The sequence below is a fragment of the Aotus nancymaae genome, unplaced genomic scaffold (assembly GCF_030222135.1).
Source record: "Aotus nancymaae isolate 86718 unplaced genomic scaffold, 86718_ANA_hifiasm-v0.15.2.pri h1tg000058l, whole genome shotgun sequence".
In the NCBI taxonomy this organism is placed as follows: Eukaryota; Metazoa; Chordata; class Mammalia; order Primates; family Aotidae; genus Aotus; species Aotus nancymaae.
This window is the reverse complement of record NW_026988472.1, coordinates 6,672,657-6,696,947: the sequence shown is the minus strand read 5'-3', so window position 1 is coordinate 6,696,947 and position 24,291 is coordinate 6,672,657. Positions and strand designations below refer to the sequence as shown.

At 49.4% G+C, this 24,291-nt stretch overlaps 1 protein-coding gene across 4 annotated transcripts in view; it reads right to left on the bottom strand.

Moving 5' to 3' along the window:
• IQSEC2 (IQ motif and Sec7 domain ArfGEF 2) overlaps positions 1-24,291 on the bottom strand; it is an 87,700-nt gene that overhangs the window by 45,027 nt on the left and 18,382 nt on the right. For 2 of the 4 annotated variants that reach the window (XM_064364331.1, XM_012477283.3), the window contains exons 1-2: positions 3,329-3,445; positions 1,197-1,292 (exon numbers count right to left, since the gene is read on the bottom strand). In XM_064364331.1, the coding sequence (XP_064220401.1) occupies positions 1,197-1,292; positions 3,329-3,354 (122 nt within the window). In that variant the 5' untranslated portion in view covers positions 3,355-3,445. Of the gene's footprint in view, positions 1-1,196; positions 1,293-3,328; positions 3,446-13,356; positions 13,387-24,291 lie in introns of those variants that run through there. The other 2 variants (XM_021677369.2, XM_064364330.1) reach the window with 1 other exon arrangement.

Here is a 24,291-nt window from a genome sequence, read left to right as displayed (position 1 = left end):
GGGATTACAGGCGTGAGCCACCGCACCCGGCCTATTTAGCCTTTTTCTTATTCATGTCTGCCAAAGGATGGCTACCAAACTAGGTAGAGCTGGTCTTTCCAAAAGTCATATTTGCTTACTTATTAATACTTTATCAAAGCTTTTGTTTTCCATTTCATTAATTTCTGGTTTTATCTGTAGTAATTATTCTGCTTTGTTTTGGTTGTATTTTTCTAGCTTCTGGAGTGGAATCATTAGGCCATTTAATTTAAACCATCATGTTCTTTCACAAAAGCAATTAAGATAATAAATTTTCCTCTGGGAAACCCTGTGACCACATTCCGTAGGTATTAATATGTAGTATTCTCACTGACGTTTATTCTAAATAGTCCATAAATTCCACTCTTATTTCCTCTTTAACACAAGTATGTTAAAACTTTCAAATGGGGAGAAGGGCCTAGCCCTTTTGCTGTTGTTGTTAATAGTTCCTTTTATTGAGTTATAATTAGAAAACGTAACTTAGAGATAAAGTTCTCTGGCTGGGTGTAGTGGCTCACGCCTGTAATCCCAACACTTTGGGAGGCCGAGGTGGGCGGATCATGAGGTCAGGAGTTCGAGACCAGCCTGGCCAACATGGTGAAACCCTGTCTCTACTAAAAAAAAAAAAAAATTACAAAAATTAGCCAGACATGGTGGCACGTGCCTGTAGTCCCAGCTACTCAGGAGGCTGAGGCAGGAGAGTTGCTTGAACCCGGGAGGTGGAGGTTGCAGTGAGCCAAGATTGTGCCACAGCACTCCAGCCTGAGCGACAGAGCAAGACTCCCTCTTAGGAAAAAAAAAAAAAGAAGTAACCTTCTCCAAAGATATGGGCAAATTGTTCCCTCTGCCTAAACACCCTTCCTCAGTCTATCCAACTGGCAAACTCCTCTTCATCCTTTACAACAGCTGGAATATCACATAGTCTAGGACCAACCACTCAGGCCTTTTCGGGCCGGTCTCTAGGGAAGAATTGTTTTAAGGAAGGACAAACTACAGATAGGCCCTGAATATCCTCTTTGGTCTCCTGACCTGATCTCCCAGGCACTCTCCTCATACACTCAGACACCCATTCCACAGGCACATCAGGGACTCAGGGAAGTGGGAGGGGCTGGCAATGACACTGTATATTTGTCTGGAACGGGGAGGAGTTGGGGCGGGGGGATGGGTCTAGCTCTTACCTGCTCTCTGCCAGCCTGCCTGAGGGGGTAAGCTTCATGGAGTCAAGGACCTGAGTAGGACAGCAATACTGGTGTAGAGTATGAGACGCTGTGGACCTGAGAGACAGCGAGAGACAGAGAGAGACAGAGAGAGAGACAGGGAGGGAGGGAAGTGGCAGGGTGGGCGATGGGGGCAAGAAGGTGAGAGTGAGTGCGGGAGGGGAAAAGGGAAGGCTGGGAGGAATGGAGGATGGGGAATGGAAGAGGAGGGGCGGGGGATGGGGAGGGAAGGAAGATAAGAAGGGAAAAAGGAAAAGAGGAAGGGAGAGAGGGAGGAAGACAGGGAGAGAGGGAGGGAGGGAAGGAAGGAAGGGAGGGAGGGAAGAAGGGAGGAAGGGATGGAGGGAGGGAGGAAAGGAGGGAGGGAGGGATGGAGGGAGGGAAGGAAAGAAGAAAGGAAGGAAGGAAGGAGGGAAGGAAGGAAGGGAGGGAGGGATGAAAGGAAGAAAGGAAGGAAGGGAGGGAGGGAGGAAGAAGGGAGGGAGGAAGGGAGGAAGGAAGGAAAGAGGGAAGGAGGGAAGGAGGGAAGGAAGGAAGGAAGGAAGCAGGGAAGGAGGGAAGGAAAGGAGGAAGGAAGGAAGGAAGAAAAAAAGAAAAAAACCACAAAGTCAAGAAAGAGAGGACGGCACTCGAACCACATACAGAACACAACGACAACAGGGGGCAGTAGAGACGAAAGAGCCGGGCTGGGCCTCCTGTGTTCCAGGTGACTCCGTGGGGACCTCAGCCACAGAGACGCTGGGACACCACAGCAGGGAAGGGGGAAGGGAGCCCTCCTCACACCAGACGCCACAGGGGTAGGGAGGACGGGAAGGAGAAGGGGGGATGAAAGAGAAGGGGGAAAGATGCCTGGGGGCTCCCCTGAGATAAGACCCCTCACAGGAAGGGAGAAAGGGATCAAGGAAGGAGAGTCTCTGGGCCCAAAGATGGGGGAGAACCCAGGTGGGTGGGTAGGGGAAACACTGAAGGAAGAGAGGGAGAGAGACAGAGAGAAACCGAAAGAGACAGAAGAGGAGAAAGACAGAGAAAGAGGAAGACAGAGAAAGGGCGAGACAGAAGACACAGAGAGAAGCCAGAGAGAGGCAGAGAGTGCCAGAGCAGAGGAGGGCGAGGGTGGAGGAGGCTGACAAGGTCTCAGTGGTCTTGGTGACAGGATGGGACTCAGGGCTCAGTGGGTGAGGCCGAGGATGGGGTGGTTCCAGGTAGGAGTCTTTTGCTTTGAAGGCCAGTGCTTCCCCCCCACCCCAAGGCAGGGCCCGCACTCCACCCCTGATGCTGCACTCCCACCCCTAGTGCGGGGTCCAAAGGCCCCTCCAACCTCCTGCCTCCCACAGAATGGCCAAGGGGAGGAGGCGGCACAGCAGGACAGGGAGGCTGAGGGCCTGGTCCCTACCCTACCCCATTCAGCGCAGATGCCAGAGGCGTGCCAGTCAGCTGGAGACAGAGCAAGCTGGGAGTGGAGCCAACCCCTCCAGGTCAGCCAGCCCCTGTCACCCACAAGCCCCTAAAGGCAGGCTGTGGTCAGGGCCTGGCCATTCAAAAGCCCATGTAAAAGCCAGGAGATGTGGCTGCGGGCCAGGCCAGCTGCAAATTTGAGGATGTCCAAATCTCAGAACCTTACAGGGAATCTTGGAACCTGAGACTCTTCTTATCAAAGGCTCTGGATTAATCATCAGGGCGACTGCTTCTCAGGTGCCAGTCTCCAGCCCAAGTCCTTGACTCATGATCTCTTTTGAATCTGAGACTCAGAGACCCTTAGGCTGCTGAAATGTTGGTGTTAGAATCTCAGAGGCCGAGAGCCTGGAGCCCTGCAGTGCTTCCAACACACAGCCAATAAGCCGGGTAGCAGCCAAGCTCACCCCTCACCGGCCACAGGCTGTGCTGCTCAGGGCTCAGGGTCCTTCTAGAGCTAGGCACCTGGATGCCCATGGGCTCTCCCACTCGAGCTCCCTACCCCAGGCCAAAGGCCTCTCAGAGTCCAAGAAGGGAGCCAGGAACCAGGAAGCCAGGAGGCTGCTGAATCAGCAGCCCAGGGACTGGGTCCAGGCCTGGGCAAGAAGGGAGGGGCCAGGCTGTGGGTCCCAGGTTCCTACCTGTTGCTCCTCCTGGGGGGCTCCATGGGTCTGGACCTGTCCAAAGGGCAGGCCCCCTGGCCTAGCCGGTGTCTCCACTGTGTCACCACCCCCTCCTCCCCAGCCCTTCCCTAGAAGGAGGAACCAAGAAGGCGGGGCCAGGCCAGCTGGGCTGCGGGCCAGATTGCAACTGGAAACTTTGCTCCTTCCCCTACTCCTCCTGGAGGACTGGGAACTCCTCGGAGGAGGAAGCGGCCTGGAGAGCTTGCAGTCAGTCACTCCTCTGGGCCAAACCCCAGGCTAGGCTTCCTCCATGCACCTCTGCTAGAATCTCCCCAAGCACTCCATCAAGTGTGTGGCTCTGTTCTCCTGAACAGAACATTGAGATGGAGAGAGGTGAAGTAATACCGCTAGTCAGTGGCAGAACCCCAAGATCAAGACCCGGTTTGGCTGTTCCCAAACCTGGAATCTGTGCCCTCAGCCATATCGCTACCTTGTGAATACAGAAACCTTTCCATAGAAGCTTTTCACTAATACCCTCATTTCCAGCACAGTTAAAGAGACTGTGTCTGGGAGTTGTTCTGGGACTCTCCATATCAAGGAAAATTCAAATCACCCATTTTGAGATCTCAAGATGGGGCCCCGCATTCTTTCCCACTGCAGTCAGTTCTCACTCGTCTGTCTTGTTTTCTAGACTGGCTGAGAGAAATGCTTCCTGAAGAGAAGAGGAGAAATCAAAAGAAATGCCGAGAGGCTGTTCTTCCAAGGAAACTGCCCAGCCTGACTTTACAGATGGGGAAATTGAGGCCTGGAGAGGAGAAGAGTCTTACTAAAGTTCATGCAGCAAGTCAGAGTAGACTCCAGGTGCCCTGGTTCCCTGCCTGCCTATGACAGCAACCTCTCTGTCCTCCACGTGGGCGCGACTGGGGAAAGGAGAGAGTTTTTCAGCTCTGAAGGATGTGGGGCTCCTGAAGAGTACCACAGGTCCAACTTGAAGTGCTCCTGTCCTTTCATGGCTCCAGAGCCCAGGCCCCTGGCTGTTCTGAGCAGAAGGCGGCCCTGGGAGGGGCCAGGGGGCCAGTGATCTAGAAGAAATAGAAGCTGACAGGCAACAGGCCAGCCTTCCTGCTTCCCTGCTGGGGCAGCTGGTTCCTCTCAAGAAAGCCAAAGCAACTGAGAGAGAGAGGCCCTCCGGACCACCGCAAGGTTGGCATCTGTGGGTCCTTGGTGGCCTCCTCTCCCTCTGCCCACCCCTCAAAGCCCTGATCCTCAGGGCTCTGCCCTTAGCTCCTGCCTTAAAAAAAAAAAAAAAACAAAAAACAAAAAAACCTCTCCTTGAGCAACTCTCCTAGCTCCTGAAGCAGCTTCACCTTGTAACTAGCCATTTGTAGTTATCGCCCTAAGAGCTGAACCCTCTTGACCTGGCAGGAGCTGATAGACATTAAGTGCAGTGCTGGGCCGGGTGCAGGGGTTCATGCCTGTAATCCCAGCACTTTGGGAGGCCGGGGCAGGCAGATCACCTGAGCTCAGGAGTTTGATACCAGCCTGGGCAACATGGCAAAACCCTGTCTCTACTAAAAATACAAAAATTAGCCAGGCATGGTGGTGCACACCTGCAGTCCTAGCTACTAGGGAGGCTGAAGTGGGAGGATCGTTTGAGCCCTAGAGGTGGAGGTTGCCGTGAGCTGAGATAATGCCACTATACTCCAGCCTGGGTAACACAGCAAGACCCTGTCCAAAAAAAAAAAAAGTGTACTGATAGCTTTAAGGGATGATGCCATGTGGTCTTGGGTAAGCCCCTTTCCCTCTCTGGTGAAGCAAAAAAACCTACACTTTGGTGCCTGGTAAAGCTAGGTACAAATCCCTACCCTATCACTTTTTAGCTGGGTAAGCCCTCTGAGGCTTAGTTTGCTCATCTATAGAAGAGGAGTGGCAATTCCTACCTCACCGTTCTTGTAGGGATTTGGTAAACAAAGTGTGCACATGGTGAAGAGTCTCAGCTTGAGCCGGAAAGAGTCTGACCCTTCTCCCAGAGAGGCAGAGGACCCATGGGAAGCCTGTTTGTTTCAGGGATAGTGAGGAAGATTTCTAAGAAAATATCCCTGAACCTGGGGCCACTTTTGGAATTCAGTCATAGCTGAGCATGCTGAGCCAACTCAGATGATGATCCATCAGGGGTTGAAGGGAGGAAGGAATGAAGGGTGAGGAGCCTGACCCAGCCACGGGGCACTGGCAGGGCCTTCATGCACTTATTTGACAGATACTGTGGCCCAGGCACTGTGCCCAGGGCTGGATACAGCAGGGACTAAGGGTAGACATGTCCTGCTCTCATGGAGCTTATATCCAAGTGATAGGAGACAGACATTCACAAACTAATGCAGTTCAACTGAGCAAAAGGTAGAGATGGCAAGAGGAGAGCATTCCAGGCAGAGGAAGCAACCTGGACAAAGGACCTGAAGTGCTATTTCCAGCAAGCATGAAGAGGCCAGTGTGGTGGGGTGGGACAAGTGCAGGGGAGAAAGGCAAGACTGGAGATGGAGGTCGGGGCCCGGCATGCAGAGCCTTGGAGGCCTCCGTGCAGGTTTCCGTACCTATAGGAAGAGCAGTTTGGGAGCCTATGGTTTGTGGACATGCATGTGGAGTGGGGAGTTTCTTGGAAGTCCCCAAAGTTGTATGAAGAGTGTTAATTTCTGGGGAGAGCATCTCTAGCTTTGGCCAGATCCTCAGATGGGTCTGTGATCCCAAAAGGTAGGGAAGCTTCTTATATGATTCCATTCACTAAGTGCCCATGATGAGCTAGTGGCAGGCATCCTAGAACCTTCTGTGAGCTAGCCTGTGCCCCACACCTCCAGCTAGTCTCAGCCTTCCCCTTACCTTCAACCTGCACCCCACCCAGACAGAAGCACCTGCAACTCTCGGCTCCACTCTGCTGCTCCAAGCCTTATTAAAGAGATTGTGTGTCAAATGCCCTGTAGTAGTACCTCTGTTGTCCCGCTGTGCCCCCACTGTCATCTCCCCAGCTGGCTGGCTCCCCCTTGTTCTTCAAAAGTCAGCTAGATGTTGCACCCTCTGGGAATCTGCCTTGACCGCACCCAAGCAGAATGGGTCACCTCCCTTGTGTCCTTCCGCCCTGCTCGTCTCTCAGCCGGCTTCTCTTAACACTGTGTTCAGATGCCTGCTGCCCCCTCTCTGCCGGGAGCTCTGTGTTTTGTTCATCCCAGTGTCCCCATCACTCAGCGCAGGGCACCTGGTCACACATGGTGGGAGACAATGAACAGAGGTGGAGGCTGCAAGGTGGGCTGGTGGACACTAGGGGGCACTGTGGCCACGAGAATCCCAGCCTGATGTTGGCCAGGCCAACCCAGGGGGCCCCCAGGCCTGCAATTGTCTAATGGAAACTTGCTGGATCCTGCAGCTCCTCAGCTCTGGATCTAAGCAGCCAGGGCAGCAGCGCCCGCCTCCCAATAAACCTTCTGTTCCCTTTCCAGACCAGACCATTTCTTACGACATCGCCATCTCACTGCAGATACTCCTTTAGTCCTTCACAAATGTGGGTGCCAAAATGCGCAGTTCTGGCCTGCAACACTCTCCACTTCATCTTGCCCCCACGCAACCCCTCCCCTGGCTAACTTCTACTCACGCTCCAAGCTTCCGCTTAGATGTTGGCTTGGAGAAGCCTCCCTGGCCCTCAGGCTGGGTTGGGTATATTTTCGTGGTGCTCCCACAGCACCCTGCACTTCCCCTATAATTGTCTCTAATTGTCTGTCTCCTTGTCTATTTCCTGACCAGACAGTGGGCTTCATCACAGCAGGGCTGTTACTCACCACCCGGTCAGCCACATTTAGCAGCATCTGGCACATTGTAGGCACTCAATAAATCCTTGAATGAAGGAATAAATGAATGGATGGATGGATGGACAACTTGGGGCAGGTCACTTTACCTCTCTAGGTTTTAGTTTCCCCAACTGTAAGTCACCCTACTTGGCAGGGTGGCCACGAGGATTAAAGAGAATGTGTGTCCAGTGGTGTGTAATACTACCTGATATTTAGCAGACGTTTTCTGAATCGAAGCAATTATTACTATTATTTGGAACAGTGAGAAAAGGGCAGGGGGAGGAGTTGAAGGAGACTGCCCAGAACCTGGGATAATCTCTCCCACCTAGGTTTACCATTTATATATGGAAGGTGGCTTTAATAGCAATAATAAAACTATCAATTTTATCAAAAAAAAAGCACCTACTGTGTGCCAGGCTGGAATCAGGAGGCCTCTGAGGAGGTGGTGGGAAGCCCTAGTCTCGGCCAGAGGATGCGACATCAGGACCAAGGCCAGAGCTGTGGGCATCACCCCTGTGTCTGGAGAACAGTCATTACTGGCACAGCTGGTTCCAAACTCTTTATTCATAGGTGAAAACTTATCTAAGGGGTCATTAATTCCCTCTGTAATTAATGTAAAACCTGCAGGGTTTGTATTAATGGAAAAGTAAGCTCCAGCATCAAGCTGATAACATTGATAATGTGTACTTATAATTATATACCGGAGATAACTATAAATTCAGTCACTGAACTCACGAAATATCAAAATTCCTGAGGCCACCAAGAGCTAGGTAGCAGCTGTACCATCAGTAGCATTATGCCAGTTGTTATGAGGCTATGAAAAATTACCACAAGCTGGTAGCAATGGTAATATTCACTACATTTAAAAGCCTTCTCGGCATAAAATAAGAAGGCACTTTTAGACAAAACAGCATGTTTTGATGCAAGGATATGGAACTTGAAAGCACGGTGAGCAAAAGGTCATCTTGCTATAAAATTGGAACCAAAACCAATCTTACAAGTGTTTGCCTCTGAGCCGACCAGGCTCTGACCTCACTTGGGTACACATAAAACCTGTGCTTATCGCAGAAGAAACACGAAGTACTAAGTGTTTTTTCTCTCTCCTCTCATCCAGTTCTCGGAGAATCAATTATCTCACACGGCCCCTTGCTGCCTTGTGTTACCACAGACTGGAGGATCATTGCAGTCCGATGGTGGGGGCGGGCGGATCCTGAAGCTGAAAAAGGTCATATAGCAAGCAGAGGAAGCCGATCCGGAGAGAGGAGTCCATGAAAAAGATGATAGGGACCAGGCAAGCCATGAGAGATGGAGAAAGATGAGACATGGGCCCAGGAGATGCAGAGAGCGAGGCAGCAACCTTGGTTCTCGACCTCCTGGTCCCACTTCCAGTTGGTGTGAGGCTTGGCTGTATTTTTTTCACTGTTCTTAGATTCTGTGAGGTGTAGCCTCACAATAGTCCCCCTCCAGCCCTTTATTTTTGAGCTAGCTTGAGTGGGTTTCTGTTCCTCGCCATGAAGTGTACCCAGACTAAGACAAGTGAAAATTTGGAATATAAGGGCAGGGCTTGTGTAAGCAAAATCACATAAAGAACGCTTAGGTAGAGAGGAGTGAATGCAATTATCCAGCATTTGTGTGTGTTCACCCAGAAACTCCCTTGTTCCCTGACACTTGCAACCACAGCCACACACTCCAGCCACACGCTCACACACGCTGACATTCAGTGGCACACAGAAACAAATGCAGCAGCAACCAGATATGGTTATCTGCAGACCCCCTGACATGCAGGGCCACGCGCCAGCATGCAGTGTTGCACTGTGCTCTTTACAGCCACACTGCCACGGAGCTCTTGACATGCAGCAGTGCACCCACATGCATGCACACAGAGGTGCTGCCCATAAGGCTCAGGGCAGGAGTCAAAGCTTCACTGGGCTCTGTGCAGCCTCCCATCCCAACTACCAAGTGACTCATCCCCAGGGCTGCTAATTAAAGCCAGGACAGAGGGGACAGAGGCGAGGGGAGGGGAAGAGAGAGAAGGTAAGTTTATTTCGGTGCCAACGAGGCACTCAGCCAGCTTAGGGGTCACCCACTTCCTGGGGCTGGGCCAGACGGAGGCAGAACACAGAGAGGAAGGGTAGGAGAAGAGAAACCTCTTATCCCTTCTTGCCCTTCTTTCGCTTCCTGGAAAGGTACCTCCTCCTCTGTCCCACTGTCAGAATCCAGCTCTGACTCTTCTAGACTTCTGTCCTTACAAACTGGCTGTCTACCCCATCATCACGCTCCCATTTGAGCTGGCCGGAGCTGGCTCATCTGTGTCTGCAGCAACCCCAGACTGGGAAGCAGTAAGTGGCAAGGTTCCAGGCAAAGGAAGTGGTAGGAACAGGGCAGGCTGGGCCACTGGGCTGAGCCAAACGGGAGGCAACATGGGAAGTGACGGGGCTGGATGGCTCTGGGGACGGGTAGTGTCTTGGACATGTGGATGAGGGAGCCACGAATGGTTCATGAGGTCTTGGCCATCCCAGACTGCTAAGAGGTCAAAAGAGATTATCTAATCCAAACTCCCGTAGGACAGATGGGGGCACTGAGGCCCAGAGTGGGAGGCTCCTCCTCCCACTTTTCCTCCAACTGCAGCGGCTCCCGTTACCATGGGGACATCCCTGGCTCCGCGGGTGTCAGCGGCTCCCCCACCCCCTCCCTCCTTCCCTAGCAACAGGCCACCTCCTCAGGCTTTCATCCTTGTGTGCCTAGCAACCCCAGCCTGGTCCCCAGGGCCAACAAGTTCAGGCTGACCCTCACTGCAGCAGCGCCTCTAGGCCTGGGTCCCCTCATCTTCTGGGGAGGGCCTCATCAGGCCCCTCCCGCCCTCTCTGTTTTCAAATTCTACACCTCTTCACATTCTTCCAGCCTGACTGTATAGCATATGACGATGGATTGGGTTAGGGGAGAGCGGAGGACTCTACAGTTTGTTGCGCCACTATTTCACACCGAGCATTGCTTTACTTTAAGTTCTCTCATTAACCCAGAGAAGTCAAGACTATTGTTTCCATGAGAAACTAAGAACCAGAGAATTTAAGTGGTTTTGCAAAGAGCACACAGCTAGGAAGCGCGGTATGCTGCTAGCTAGCTTTGTGACCTTGGGCCATGGCCAATCCCTCTCTGGACGTTGGCTTAAGGTGCCTTTGGTTAGATCCATGACAACTTCTCAGGGATCCACAAGAAGTCCAGGCACCTTTCTCTGCCCGTGCCTACCCCCCACCCCCATCACCAGCTGTTCGGTTGTAATTAGACTCCACACTTCCTCTGGCACCCCATACTTAGAAGCCCTCAGGCCTAGGACCTGTCACGGGTGGCTTGCCATCTCCCGACTCTGCTCTCTTCTTGCTATTCAGTTCCCATAAAAGCCCAGACCTAGCACCTCTCCTCAGTGTTTCTTCTTCCCCCCCCAGCCTTTCCCCCTCCACACACACACACACACACACACACACGTGAAGTTTATTAGACGAGGAAACTGGGGTTCCAAGAGACGAACAGATTGTCCAGTCACACAACTAGAAAGCAACCTACCCCCAAATGGAGCCCTGTGCATGGAGCCAATGTTTCTGCCCTTCCTATGCTACAGAGCCTCGCCTCTCTCCTCCATCTTTCCCCAGCTCCCCACTGATGACAGAAAGTCGCTGTGACCCAGACCTGACGGGCGTTCTGACCTCACTGCTCTTTTCCTGCCTAGATCTTCTATTTTAGCCCCACAGATCGCTCCCTGCCTCTAAACCCACCCCGCTCGCTTTCCTCCGCCCTGCTGATCCCACCTCCGGGACACCCTCCTTATGCAAATCTGCACGGCAGTCCCCCACAGCCCTGCTGAGACACTGCCTGCTCTGGGAAGCTCTTCCCTACCCTAACTGGAGTGAACTCAAGAAGTTACAAGTGGGTCCCTACCCAGCCCTGGTTGCAAGTTCAAGTTGCCTTCCCATCATGTTGTCAAGATCTTGCCCCCTCCATGCCATACTTTAGCCCCTTCCCATAGCCTGAGTTTGACCCTCGCTTCCCAGATGCTCTGAGTCCTCTAGGCCCTTATAGCCTCCTTGACTGTGGGCCCAGGATGGATATCAGGAAGCGTGTCTGAATAAATTAAATGTAGATTTGGAACCAGACAGCTCGAGGCACTGACTCTCTCAGAAACTCTTTCTCCTCATCTGTAAATCAGGGATTGTCATCCATGCCTATTAGGGCTGTTGTGAGCATTAAATACGATGATATTCTGAACTGTTAGTATGTGAGGAACCGACGATGATTGCTATAATCGCTAATATTAGGATGAGGATGGGGATGATGACGATGATCTGCCAGGCTGTTGAGAGCTCCCGTGGTGATGGTGTCGGTAGCACTCTGGGGTGGTGCCAGACAGACTTGGGTTTGAATCCTGGCTCAGGATCCATACATTAGCTGAATCCACATATTAGCTGCCTGGCTGTAGGCAAAACTCATAACCACTCTGAGCCTCAGTTTCCTCAACTGTAAAATAATGATGATAAGGCCAGCCCAGGTTCTACCTAGAGTGTCACTGGGAGGATCAAACAAAAGAAAGTCACTGACGACTTCTGTAAGTTGTAAAGGCCCAAATGTATATCATTACTTGACTTATGATTATGCTCATTATGAAATGTCCTGAGCTCTAAGTCCCAGGAACTTCCCTGCTGGGAAGTGCTGAGAACTAGAGATGTTTTCAATCTTGTTCTTCAGCAAGTAGCAGGCACATCACTGGGGATGCTTGCAGGAGCCCTGTGCTCGGGGTCAGCTCAGATGGCCTCTCTCCAAACCCATGGTGGGACAGTGAGATGTATGCCCTTTGCTAGACAGGTGCCTTCCTAAGTGCTAGAACAAGCTGTGCCCATGACATGCTCCTTGGCTGCATGCTGGGACTCATTATGTCTTGTCACAAACCCCTTTCCTGGACACTGGGACTGATTGCATTAAAGCTGGCCTCAGTGTGTGTTCATCCCACAGCCCCAATCTTGGCTCTGGGTACCCATGTGTTTACCCCAGATCCCCTGCCTGGGGTGCAAGAACAGAGTGTGTCTCATTAAACACTTTTGTCTGTATGCTGGCATCCTCTGTGCGCAGCCCACTTCCACTGCCTGGATGACAGGACCAGGGCTGCTGCATACGATCAGGCAAGTTGTGCACAAAGGGTCACAGCCAAGAGGACACGAACGGGGGCTGATACCCAACCTGTGCTATGTTAAATGGAGCCACTCAGAGGGGGTGCCTTTGAAAGGAACATCTTTCTCTATTCTTCACAGAGGTGCCAATTATGCTACTGGCAGCCGTGGCTGGGAAGGACTGTACCCATCTGTGCCTCTGCTGCCTGGGCTCATCTCATCTCAGCGGCCTATCCCATAGCCCCCAACCTGGATGCTAGGCTGAGTGGGTCCTCTCCTGAGACCCCATCATTCCTATATAATCCCCATACTTAACACCTCTGCCTTCATGAAGCTTCTGATGGGGTAAGGCCTGAGCAATGCACAAAGGACCCTTGTCTTTACCTTTACCCAAGTTTTACTCTTGCCTCCCCAACTGGCAGATTGAGCACATCTTTAAAACTTACTATGTCTACCGATGGGTCAGTAACAGCAATAACAACACCAACAAAAACAGAAAAGAAAAGAAAATAAAACATACTGAAGCTTGTAAACTTTTTTTTTTTTACCAAGCACACACAAAAAATTTTTCCTTGTCACCATAATGTATAGTTCTAAAGTCTAGAATGTGTTATATCCAGAGTCCATCCAAATCCCACTACTCGGGGCTGGCATGGATTCAGGGTGGAACGTGAATGCTAGACCAGGGAAGCTCAGCATTGATCATGCCCTCTTCCCCTGGGAAGAGAAGGTACAAAAGGTCCGGGGTCCAGAGCTGATCTCTCTAAAAATCAGCTTTCACATCCGGGCAGCTCCTATGAGCCCCTATGGTGTTCATCCAAGCCCCCAAGTCAACTAGGGTCAGGAAGACTAAAGAACAGTCTTGAACCCCCTCCCCACAACTGCCACATCCCCCAACCACCCTCCCACTCCACTCCATAGCCACCCCTAATACCAACAGGGAAGACACCCTTGAGTTGGTCCCTCCCTCTGCCCATGGATCCTGAAGTTACAAACCAGAGGCCCCCACCCCAGGCCCTGCCCCATCTCCCAACTAGTATTAAAGAAAGGAGGTACTGACCTGACTGTTCTGGAATTCTCACCATCAGATCTGAAAGAGAAACAGAGAAAAAAAACCAACACAGTCAGTATACGCTCTCTACTCTTCTCCCTCTGCCCTAGGTGGAGTGGCTTTGGGAGGCTTGAGGCCTAATGCACGTCATAAAAATGAGGGGAAGAGTATTTCATGCGGAGAGAAGAGAATAGCAAGTGCAAGGTCCGGAGACGGTAGAGTGCCTCGCCAGCTGGCGGGATGGAGAGGAAGACGGTGATGCTGGGGTGCAGTGAGCAAGGGGAAGAGTGGTCAGAGGTGAGGTCAGAGAGGCACCAGGAACCAACCACGTGGAGCCTAGCAGATCGCAGTGAGGAGTGTGGCTTTCCTCGAGGCAGCCAGCAGCCGTGGGCAAGGGCAAAGTCCGAGCTTGAAACACAGAAAGACCTAGGCTCAAATATTGGCTCTGTCACTTACCAGCCCCATGACCTGGGCAAGTCACTTCACCTCTCTGAGTCTGAGCCTCAGTCTGCCCCATTTGTGACACGAGGCCGATCCTCACGGGGCTGTTGGGATAATTAAGCCCTTTGGAACCCGGTAGGCAAATGCCAGGTATTATTAACACCATAGAAGAGGCTTTGCCAACAGCCTGCTCCAACCTGCTTATTTTCCAAATGAAGAGAACGAGGCAGAGGGGATAAATGAGTCAGCTGCTGGGTTCCTTTCTACTACACTGGTCTGCCTTTTTCATCGTGAGGCCACTTCAGAGGCAAAAGAAGGCGAGAGGAGAGAATGGAGTTGTGGACATCACTGAGGGAACCAGGGAAATGAGTGAAATCGGAACCACACCCTTCCTCTCCCACTACTCCTTCCTAAGAAGAGTGTGAGAGTGTATAAGCTAGTGCACGCACACACGTGTACGCGTGTGTGTGTGTGTTTGTTTGTGTAGAGGAGGGAGGGTCAGGACAGTGGGGCGGAGGAGGACCGTGGAAGTTGAAAGTGGAAGCATGGCTGGGCGCGGTGGCTCACGCCTGGAATCCCAGCACTTTGGGAGGCCGAGGCGGATGGATAACGAGGTCAGGAGTTCAAGACCAGCCTGGCCAAGATGGGTGAAACCTCATCTCTACTAAAATAAAAAAATTAGCTGGGCCTGGTGGCAGGCGCCTGTAATCCCAGCTACTTGGGAGGCTGAGGCAGAGAATTGCTTGAACCTGGGAGGCGGAGGTTACAGAGAGCTGCCGAGATTGTGCCACTGTGCTCCAGCCTAGGTAAAGAAGCAAGACTCCCTCTCAAAAAAAAAAAAAAAAAGTGGGAGCATGTGGGACACAGACTTCCCCTTCCTTCTTTGTCATCTTCCTCCATCTTTACCCCAGGCCTCCCTCCCTCCCTTATGCTGCAAAGGAGACAGAGGTGAACAAAGCACAGGCTCTGTCCTCAGCTGAGAGAGCCAAGATGTGGCCTTACTGAGGGGAGTGTCCATCTATGCTAAACACTAAATGACAGAGGGACACACAGGGAGAGGAGGACGTGGACCTCAGATGGGGGCATAAAAGGAGGCCCCGCTGGTGAGGTGGGGCAGGCAGGCATCAGGGTGCTGCGACCACAGCACTGCCGGTTCCAGTACTTACACGCCATGGAATCGTAGCGAAGGTACTTCACTATGCTGAGTATCAGTGCTTTGCCTTGTAAAATGGGGCTTTGGGGGTGAGCTGGTGAGAATCCCTCCCTTTATGGGGTGTGGTTGGGTATGGCTGTGAGGCTCAGCCCAGCACAGTGCCTGGTACATGGTAAGTGCTCAGCAGATGCCAGTAGCAGCGACTCTTAGCCTTCTCAGCCCCTTGAAGGAACAGAGGACCAGGGCCACAGCGCGCCTTATCACATTTATTAAAACTTTCCATCTCCCTCTGCAACAAAAAGATTGCTTCTGAGGCCTGGCCCAATTATTCTCAGGTACCAGGCCTGAGGAGCCTGGCTTCAATGACTCCCCAGATGCCTACAGAACTGAGCACTAACCCTCTGCTCTAGGCAGGCCAATCTCTTCACCACCCACCTACCCCCAAACACAGCACACATGTATTCGGTCCACTGTCTACAATGCCCTGCCCTGGGAATACAACCTCTCAAGGAGGTCATGGACTGGCCACTTGCCCCAATCTCCCCAAGGGTTTAAGCAACACATCTAATCACCTCCCCCCACCACTGTGAACACACTATGAGTACCCACTATGTACCAGGCACAGTGCTAGCCTCTTTTTGTATATTATGTCCTTTGAGCCTGCAAAGTGGGATTATTCATCCAATTTTTAAGATGACGAAACTGAGACTCAGAGAGCTCGAAATGATTTGCCCGAGGTCACACAAGCGGAGGAGCTCAGAGTGAACCCCGAAGCTTATGTTCTTACCATGACGCTCGACTGTACCAGAAGCTCAGTGCTGAGCACCTACACACTGTGAGGGTGCGTTCCCTTATCTTCATTCCTCAATATCAAACCAGACAGACACCAATAGACCTTTCCTCTCCAGGGCTCTTTCATCTGAGAGATGATGAGAAATGTATCTCTGTTCCAAAAGTATTTCTATGTGATATGTGACAGGCCTCAAGATGGCAGCAAAGGACAACAAAAGAGCTCCAAGTCATGCTGCAGAGGGAATTCGCCAATTCTCCTCACCATGGACTGATTCTTAATAGCTTGAGGGTACACAGCATCATCTGACTCTCAATGTAGGGGTGCAGCTCACCCCAGGGTCCATCACCCTTTATGCATTTAGCATATTATTCATTTTGTATAGACAACAATCATCAGTGCTGTGATATCCTACACCTCCTCAGAGGCTCCTGTCCTGCCCAATGGTCAGGAAGCTGGGCCACCATTCTTTTGGGAGGCAGTACAGACGGGTAGAAAGAATGCTGGGTTCTATTACGGCTCACTCCCTAATTGGCAGTGTGACAAGTCACTTCCCTCTGGACCTTGGTTCTTCACCTGTAAAATGATGGAGCTGTGTTAGTTGAATTCCAAGCAATCTTTAGGCCTTAAAACATTCTTTTTCTTCAGAACCCCAAAGTTTCTCTCTTTTATCAACTAGATTCTGCTGTCTACATGGAGAAGCAATAGAGCCAAGTACTAGATCCCGCTTCACCAATCCATGTCAGTAGAGGAGACCTGTTACTCCCCACAACCTTCTCTTTATTTTATTTATTTTTATTTCTATTTATTTATTTTTTTGAGATGGAGTCTCTCTCTGTTGCCCAGCCTGGAGTGCAGTGGTGCGACCTCAGCTCACTGCAACTTCTGCCTCCCGGGTTCAAGCAATTCTGCTGCCTCAGCCTCCTGAGTAGCTGAGATTACAGGTGGGGGCCACCACGCCCAGCTAATTTTTGTATTTTTAGCAGAGACAGGGTTTCGCCATGTTAGCCAGGCTGATCTCAAACTCCTGACTTCAAGTGATCCGCCCGCTTCAGCCTCCCAAAGTGCTGGGATTACAGGTGGGAGCCACCGCGCCTGGCCAGCCTTCTCTTAATGAAAGGCTATTTATGTCCCAGGATTCTCAAGAGATTTGGATATGCCTGCTCCCATCCTCAGCAGTGATGGCCAATAAACAGTAACTTATTGGAGCTTTGAGGATAGTGACCATATTTTCTGAATCAAAAACAGGCATGTAATCTGACCAGGGACTTTAATGTTGCTTTTTCCAAGTACAAGAAGCAATCTGGAAGATAGGAGAATAAATGGCAGAATATCGAAAGTTCCTGAACCTTTGGGGACTTATGGAGAAGACAGAGCAGAATGACTGAAAAGAATGGAGGCCTTGGAGTTGCTGTGTTGGAGTTTCTGCCCCTGCCTCTTCACTGGATTCCCTGCCATCCTCCAAGCCATCCATAAGCAGTAACTGGGGAACAATATGGTGTCTCTTCCCAGGAACCTGAAATTAGATCAAGAAGGCTGTCCCTGAAAGCGAAACTAATTAAATAAATACAGAATGCATCAGAAATGAGATATGCAGAGGAACCTGAATGATCAGACTTGTCCTCGAGCCAGAATCTGAACAACATGCCTAAAAGATCATGTCTCCCACAGAAAGGAGACTGGATATCAACAGAAGTAGATTTGTTTTAAGAATGAAACTTGAAGGGCAAGTATGAACAGCGCTCCTCCCAGGAGTGTCCTGAGGAAAAAGAGGCAGGTACCCTGGCCCAGAAATCATGCGGGTCTCTCCAAAAGCGGAGAACCAGCCCCGAAGCAGCCTCGCACCTTCTCTCTGGAATATCACCTTACACCTAACTGCAAATGTCTTTGTGGACAGCTCCTTTCTCCCCTTGACTGCTAAAGGAACATTCTTTTTTTTTTTTTTTTGAGATGGATCCTCACTCTGTTGCCCAGGCTGAAGTGCAATGGCACAATCTCGGCTCACTGCAACCTCTGCCTCTTGGGTTCAAGCGATTCTTCTGCCTCAGTCTCCTGAGTAGCTGGGATTACAGGTGTGTGCCACCGTGTCTGGCTAATTTTTGTATTTTTTTATATTTTTTTATATCTCAGTCATACTGCTACAATGGTGAATTTTGTATTTTTTTTGTAAAGTCATAGCTTCACTATGTTGATCAGGCTGGTTTCAAACCCTTGACCTCAAGTGGTCTGCCCACTTTAGTTTACCTAAGTGCTGAGATTACAGGTGTGAGCCACCATGCCCAACCATTTTTTAAAAATAGATACAGGGTCTCACTATATTTCCCAGGCTGGCCGCAAACTCCTGGGCTCAAGCAACCCTGCCTCAGCCTCCCAAGTGCTGGGATTACTAGTGTGAGCCACCGTACCTAGCCTAAATGCTGTTTTTACACACATGACTGTGCAGTGACCACTTCCATTCACTCCAGTCGTCCTGCAACTGAACAGCTGTGCCCTCCTCTCATTCCACCATCAGAGTTATATCACAAAGTTTGGGTTAAATCAACATTGGTGGTCTACATTTTTTTTTTTTTTTTGAGACAGGATCTCTGTCACCCAGGATGGAGTGCAGTGGCACAATCTCAGCTCACTGCAACCTCTGCCTCCTGGGCTCAAGCAGTATCTCCCACCTCAGCCTCCCGAGTAGCTGGGATTACAGGTATGCACCATCGTATCTGGCTAATTTTTGTATTTTTTGTAGAGATGGGGTTTCATTATGTTGCCTAGGCTGGTGTTGCCATGACTGCATGGATACTAATAATGGATAAGTTATATCACATACTATGATTACATTTCCTTTCCCATTCAACTTTTTATTTTCCCTGGTATTGATTAGTGTCTATATTTTTTCGAGACAGGGCCTCATCCTGTTGCCTAGGCTGGAGTGCAGTAACACGATCACAGCTCACTGCAGCCTCAACTTCCTGGGCTCAAGTGATCCTCCCACCTCAGCCTCCCAAGTAGATGGAACTACAAGCACGCACTGCTACACCTGGTGAATGTTTGTATTTTTTGTAGATATGGGGTTTTGCCATGTTGCCCAGGCTGGTCTCGAACTCCTGGGCTCAAGAGATTCACCTACCTCAGCCTCCCAAAGTGCTGGGATTACAGGCATGAGCCACTGTGCCCAGGCTGGTTACTATCTATTATCTTTTTGTGAGCTTAGTTCTCTTCACACAAATGATCAATTCTCTTCAAACTGTGAGAAGAGTAGTTGTCCTCTCAATATGCTTTGACATATCAGGTAATCCATCGGATTATTTGTTTCCCTTAAAAACACTCATCTTCCTGCTGCAATCTAGACTGGCTGCTCTCTAGGCCTGCCCAGATGTTGCCCTAAGAACCTCTCTCTTTTCCATCATCCAGGAATTCCCTTCACTTCTCCTTTGCATTGGACTTCCTGTTTCCTAGATTCCGTGGCTTTTTTTTTTTTTCAGAGTTTATGCCCACATTTTGCTGGAGCAAAATGAGGCTATATAAGATCTAAAGGTTTTATGTTCTATGCCTCCTTCCTCAGGAAGCCCTTTCCCTCAGAATACTAGGAACTCTCCTCCATCATATCCTTGCTTCCAGTGTCGCTGTTGATAAGTCCAACGCAATTCCTTTTCTTGATTCTTTGTATATGATGTTTCTTCTCTGGAAGCTTTTAGAACCTTCCCTTTAATCCCTGGTATTCTGAAATACCACAGTGGCATATCTTGGCATGGGTCTTTTTATCATTTATCTTTCTGGGTACTCAGCAGGAGTTTTCATTCCTTCAGTTCTAGGAAATGTTCTTGTATTATGTCTTTGAGAATTTCCTTCCTGCTGTTTCCACCATTCTCTATTTCTGGAACTCCTATTGTTGGCTGTTGGAGTTCCTCAGTTGATCCCCCAATTTTCTCATCTTTTCTCTTCTGGTGTCCCTTTCTTTGTCTTGTTATTCTGCTTCCTCAGATATCTCTTCACCTTTTATTTTCTAATCCTTCTACTGAAATTTTTATTTTGGCTCTCACTATTTTTAATTTCCCAGGTTTCTTTTTCTCCCTTCATTACCTTCCAAGTTCCTTTTTTACATTTGTTTGTTTGCTTTTTCAATGTCTTCCAAGTTGATGATTTTCCTCAAATAGCCTTGGACTATCTGATCATCTCTGGCTACCAAGAGTTTGGGGTCCTTAAAAATATGCTGAAGTTTATATCTTTTCTTTCTTTCTTTCTCTCTCTCTTTTTTTTGTTTTGTCTTGTTTTGTTTTGTTTAGAGACAAGGTCTTGCTATGTTGCTATGTTGCCCAGGCTGCTCTCAAGACTCCTGGGCTTAAATGATCATCCCACCTCAGCCCCCTCAAAGTACTGGGATTACAGGCATAAGCCACCATAACTGGCCAGTGTACTGAGGTTTAGTTTACATAAAATAAAACATACCTATCTTGCCCAGGCATGGTGGCTGGTTGCAGTGAGCGGAAATCACGCCACTGAACTCCAGCCTGGGCAACAAGGGTAGAATTCCATCTCAAAAAAATAAAAAATAGGCCAGGCGTGGTGGCTCACGCCTGTAATTCCAGCACTTTGTGAGACTGAGGTGGGCAGATCATGAGGTCAGGAGTTCAAGCCTGACAAACATGGTGAAACCCCGTCTCTACTAAAAAAAATACAAAAAGCCTGGTGTGGTGGTGCATGCCTGTAATCCCAGCTACTCAGGAGGCTGAGGCAGGAGAATCGCTTTAACTGGGAAGGCAGAGGTTGCAGTGAGCCGAGATCGCACCACTCCACTCCAGCCTGGGTGACAGAGCGAGACTCTAACTAAAAAAATAAATAAATAAATAAATAAAATAAAAATAAATAAAATAAATAAAATAAAATAAACCTATCTTGAGGGTCCTTGGCTGGTGATACTTGAAGATTAGTTCCCATGACACTACCAAGCTGCTTGGAAGCTCTGTGTGCAGGTGGGGATTGCCAGGTGGTGGGCTTCACTACCAAATCACTGGGCTGAAAGCCTGTTCTTTTGCTAGAAGACTTCCAAATGTCAGCTTTTGGAGGCCTTTTTTTCTAGGGCCTTTCAGTTTCCCCAGAGAAGAATTCTTTGATCTTATGTGTGTACCTGACTTTGGTGTCCTAGAAGTAGGGGAGTGGAAGGGGATTGCAGTCCCACTGTTTTAAGTGGAAGGAAGTTAGGGTTCCACTGGAACTGCTCCCCCCAGCTGGGAGCGGGGGTCTCACTGTCTGGATGGGGTTGGGGAAGGACCAAAAATAAAATACTTTTTTTTTTTTTAAGGACAACGTCTCTCTCTGTTGCCCAGACTAGACTGCAGAAGTGTGAGCATAGCTTACAGCCTTGACCTCCTGGGCTCAGGCGATCCTCCCACCTCAGCCCTCCCAAAGTGGGGGGAATTACAGGCATGAGCCACTGTGCCCAGGCAGAAAAGACTTTCAACATGCCCGTTCTTAGGTCCATACTTCATCCTGCCTTCTGAGGATGTACCTCGACTACCTCTCAATCCTGAGCACCACTGGGATTCTCTAAGTAGCATAGTTTACTTCTGGTCAGTATCCCAGACCTTATGTGTTTCTATCTTTTTTATTCCTTTTTTCATATTTTAATGAGATTTGGGAAAGCAACAGAGAGAAATAAGTTTATTCAACTCATTGTGTTTAACAGGAAGCTCCCTTTCTTATTCTAGCCAACTCCTATTCATCCTCCATGACTCATTTAGGTACCACCTCTTCCAGGAAGCATATCTTCACACCCCTAGGCTGGGTTAGGAGCCCTCCTCTGTTCTCCCACAATATCCTTTTCTTGCCTCCATCACAGCCCTGATCAAACTGTTCTGAAATTGTCTATTTCCATGGCTGACTCTCCCAGCGACTGGGAGCTCCTGGTAGTCAGGGGCTCTGTCTCATTCCTCCCTGAACCCTCAGATCTCAGACTCTGGTTCCCAGGTGTATGGAGTAAATATGTGGTGATGAAATTAATGAATAAATGAATGGCTAAAAAAATGAACTGGACCCAGCTAGAGGGACCATCTAGAAAGGGAAATAAGCTGAATACGATTGTCCCTATATAAGGTCAGTTCCCTAAAAGCTCTAAGTTCCTTTAATGCTATGTGTGCAAGGAACCCTATTGCAGCACGATTTAAACCAGTGAAAAAATGGGCGCAGTTTCTACGCCCTACATTAAGAGGATGGTTAAACCCATCGTGTTATATCAGTTGCCACTAAAAATGATGGTTATGAAGAATATGCAATGACATGGGGAAATGCTCAAATGGAAAAATTAAGATAAAAATTATATGTGTAAAATCATTTCAACTACATGAAAAAAATTCAGAGAACAAGGGAAATATACCGAATGCTCAGAGTGGCTGCCTCTGGGTGCTGTAATTATGTGTAATGTTTTCTACTTTTCCTAGTTTTCCTAAATTTCCTAATTAAAAAAATGCATTGAAAGTATATTTTTTAAAAGCTACTAAGAAATTAAATTGGATAAGTAGTCTGAGAGTACTGGGAACAAAATACCGTGAAGGGGGGCCTAAGAATCAGTGCACGTGTCCACCAGTGCTTGCTGGGAAGGCTCCATTCTTCACCTGCCAGAGCCTCTGAAGTCCCAGGCCCACGGAACACCCCCTGTTCCCTTCCCTGCAAAGCAGGACCTAGCTCAGGAAACCAAAGGAGGAGGATCTTGGAGGCCAGCCTATTACAAATCACAGTCTCATGGGTCGTACTGATAAACAGAAGGCCCTACACCAGGGCCCACACTTTAGGGGCCACTTCCCATCAGGCAAAAGGTCTATAAGGCCATCGGGACCCATCAGGATCTTTGGCCCTGTCCCTTCTAGGCTGTACTTCAAACACCAAGGACCTCAGAATTTCCTGCCTAAATTTCTTGGGCTTACTTTTAGGAATTGTACGGTCTTATTATCCAGGCCCAAGGAGTGGCCGAAGGGGAAGGGGAGACAGACAGGGCTTGGACATGTGGGTTGGGGTATCTACATATCTCAAGGCTCCATATGGACTACAGGAGGGAAGAGAAGCATGGAGGGCCAAGGGCTTCAACTGATAACTTGCTTGGGCCCTAGAAATGTAGAGGCAGGCAAGTCTATAGAGTCTTAGGCCTCAGGGTTTGTAGGGGGCCCTAGCCTTCACAGATCTGGGTTCAAATCCACTCATTTGCTGTGCAACCCATGGATGAATCCATTCTTCTCTCTGAACTCAGTTTCTCCAACTGTACAATAGGCATAATAAGTCTGTCTCCAGAGAATTGTGTTGAGGTTTGTAGAATGACAGTAGTTATGAGTCCAAGCTTCGGGTCAGACAGGCCTGGATTTGGGTCCCAGCTCTGCCTCTCCTAGCTATGCAATTTACAACCCTAAGTTTCAGTTTCTTCATCAATGTAATGGAGATAATTATAGCACTAATATGATAGGGTTGTTGAGAGGATTATGGTTATAAAGAATATGTGGTAACACTGGAAATGCTTAAATGAGAAAATGCTGCTTAATAATGGTTGTGTGCTGAGCGCGGTAGCTCACGCCTGTAATCTCAATACTTTGGGAGGCCGAGGTGGGTGGATCACGAGGTCAGGAGGTCGAGACCAGCCTGGCCAATATGGTGAAACTCCGTCCCTACTAAAATACAAAAATTAGCCAGTAGCGGCACGCACCTGTAGTCCCAGCTACTTCGGAGGCTGAGGCAAGAGAATCACTTGAAACCGGGAGGCGGAGGATCCAGTGAACCAAGATTGCTCCACTGCACTCCAGCCTGGGTGACAGAGTGAGACTGCATATCAAAAATAATAATAATAATAATAATGGTTGTGCAAACACTGGCTGTGGTGGTGTTGAGTTGGCCTTCTGCACCCTCAGGCCCTGCAGCTTTATTTTTCTCCATAGCACTTATGACTATTTGACATATTATGTGTCTTCTTGTTTATTTGTATCTTTTCCATGCCCCTCCCAGACATCCATACACTAGAATCTCAGCTCCGTAGGGCAGAGGTTTTGTCTATTTTGCTCACTGTTTCCAAGTGCCTGGAATAGTGTGAGGTACTTAGATGTTCTTCAAATTTGAATAGTTAGCCAGGCATGGTGGCAACAGAGAGAAATGAATCTCTAGGCCTCCCTCAGCTACTAGGGAGGCTGAGACAGGGGGATCACTTGAGCCCAGGAATTTGAGGCTTTAATGAGCCATGATCATGCTATTGCGCTCCAGCCTGGGCAACAGAGCACAACCCTATGTCAAAAAAAAAAGCTAAGTAGTTATCTTCCATGTAGACAAGGGTAAAAAGGCATTTGGGGCCAGGCACAGTGGCTCACGCCTGTAACCCTAGCACTTTAGGAGGTCAAAGTGGGAGGATTGCTTGAACCCAGGAGTTTGAGACCAGCCTGGGCAACACAGGGAGATCCCATCTCTACAAAAAAGTAAAAATCATCCAGGCATATTAGTGTGTGCCTATAGTCCCAGCTACTCAGGAGGCTAAAGTGAAGGACTGCTTGAGCCCAGGTGGAGACCGGCCTGGGCAACATAGCAAAACTCCGTTTCTACAAAA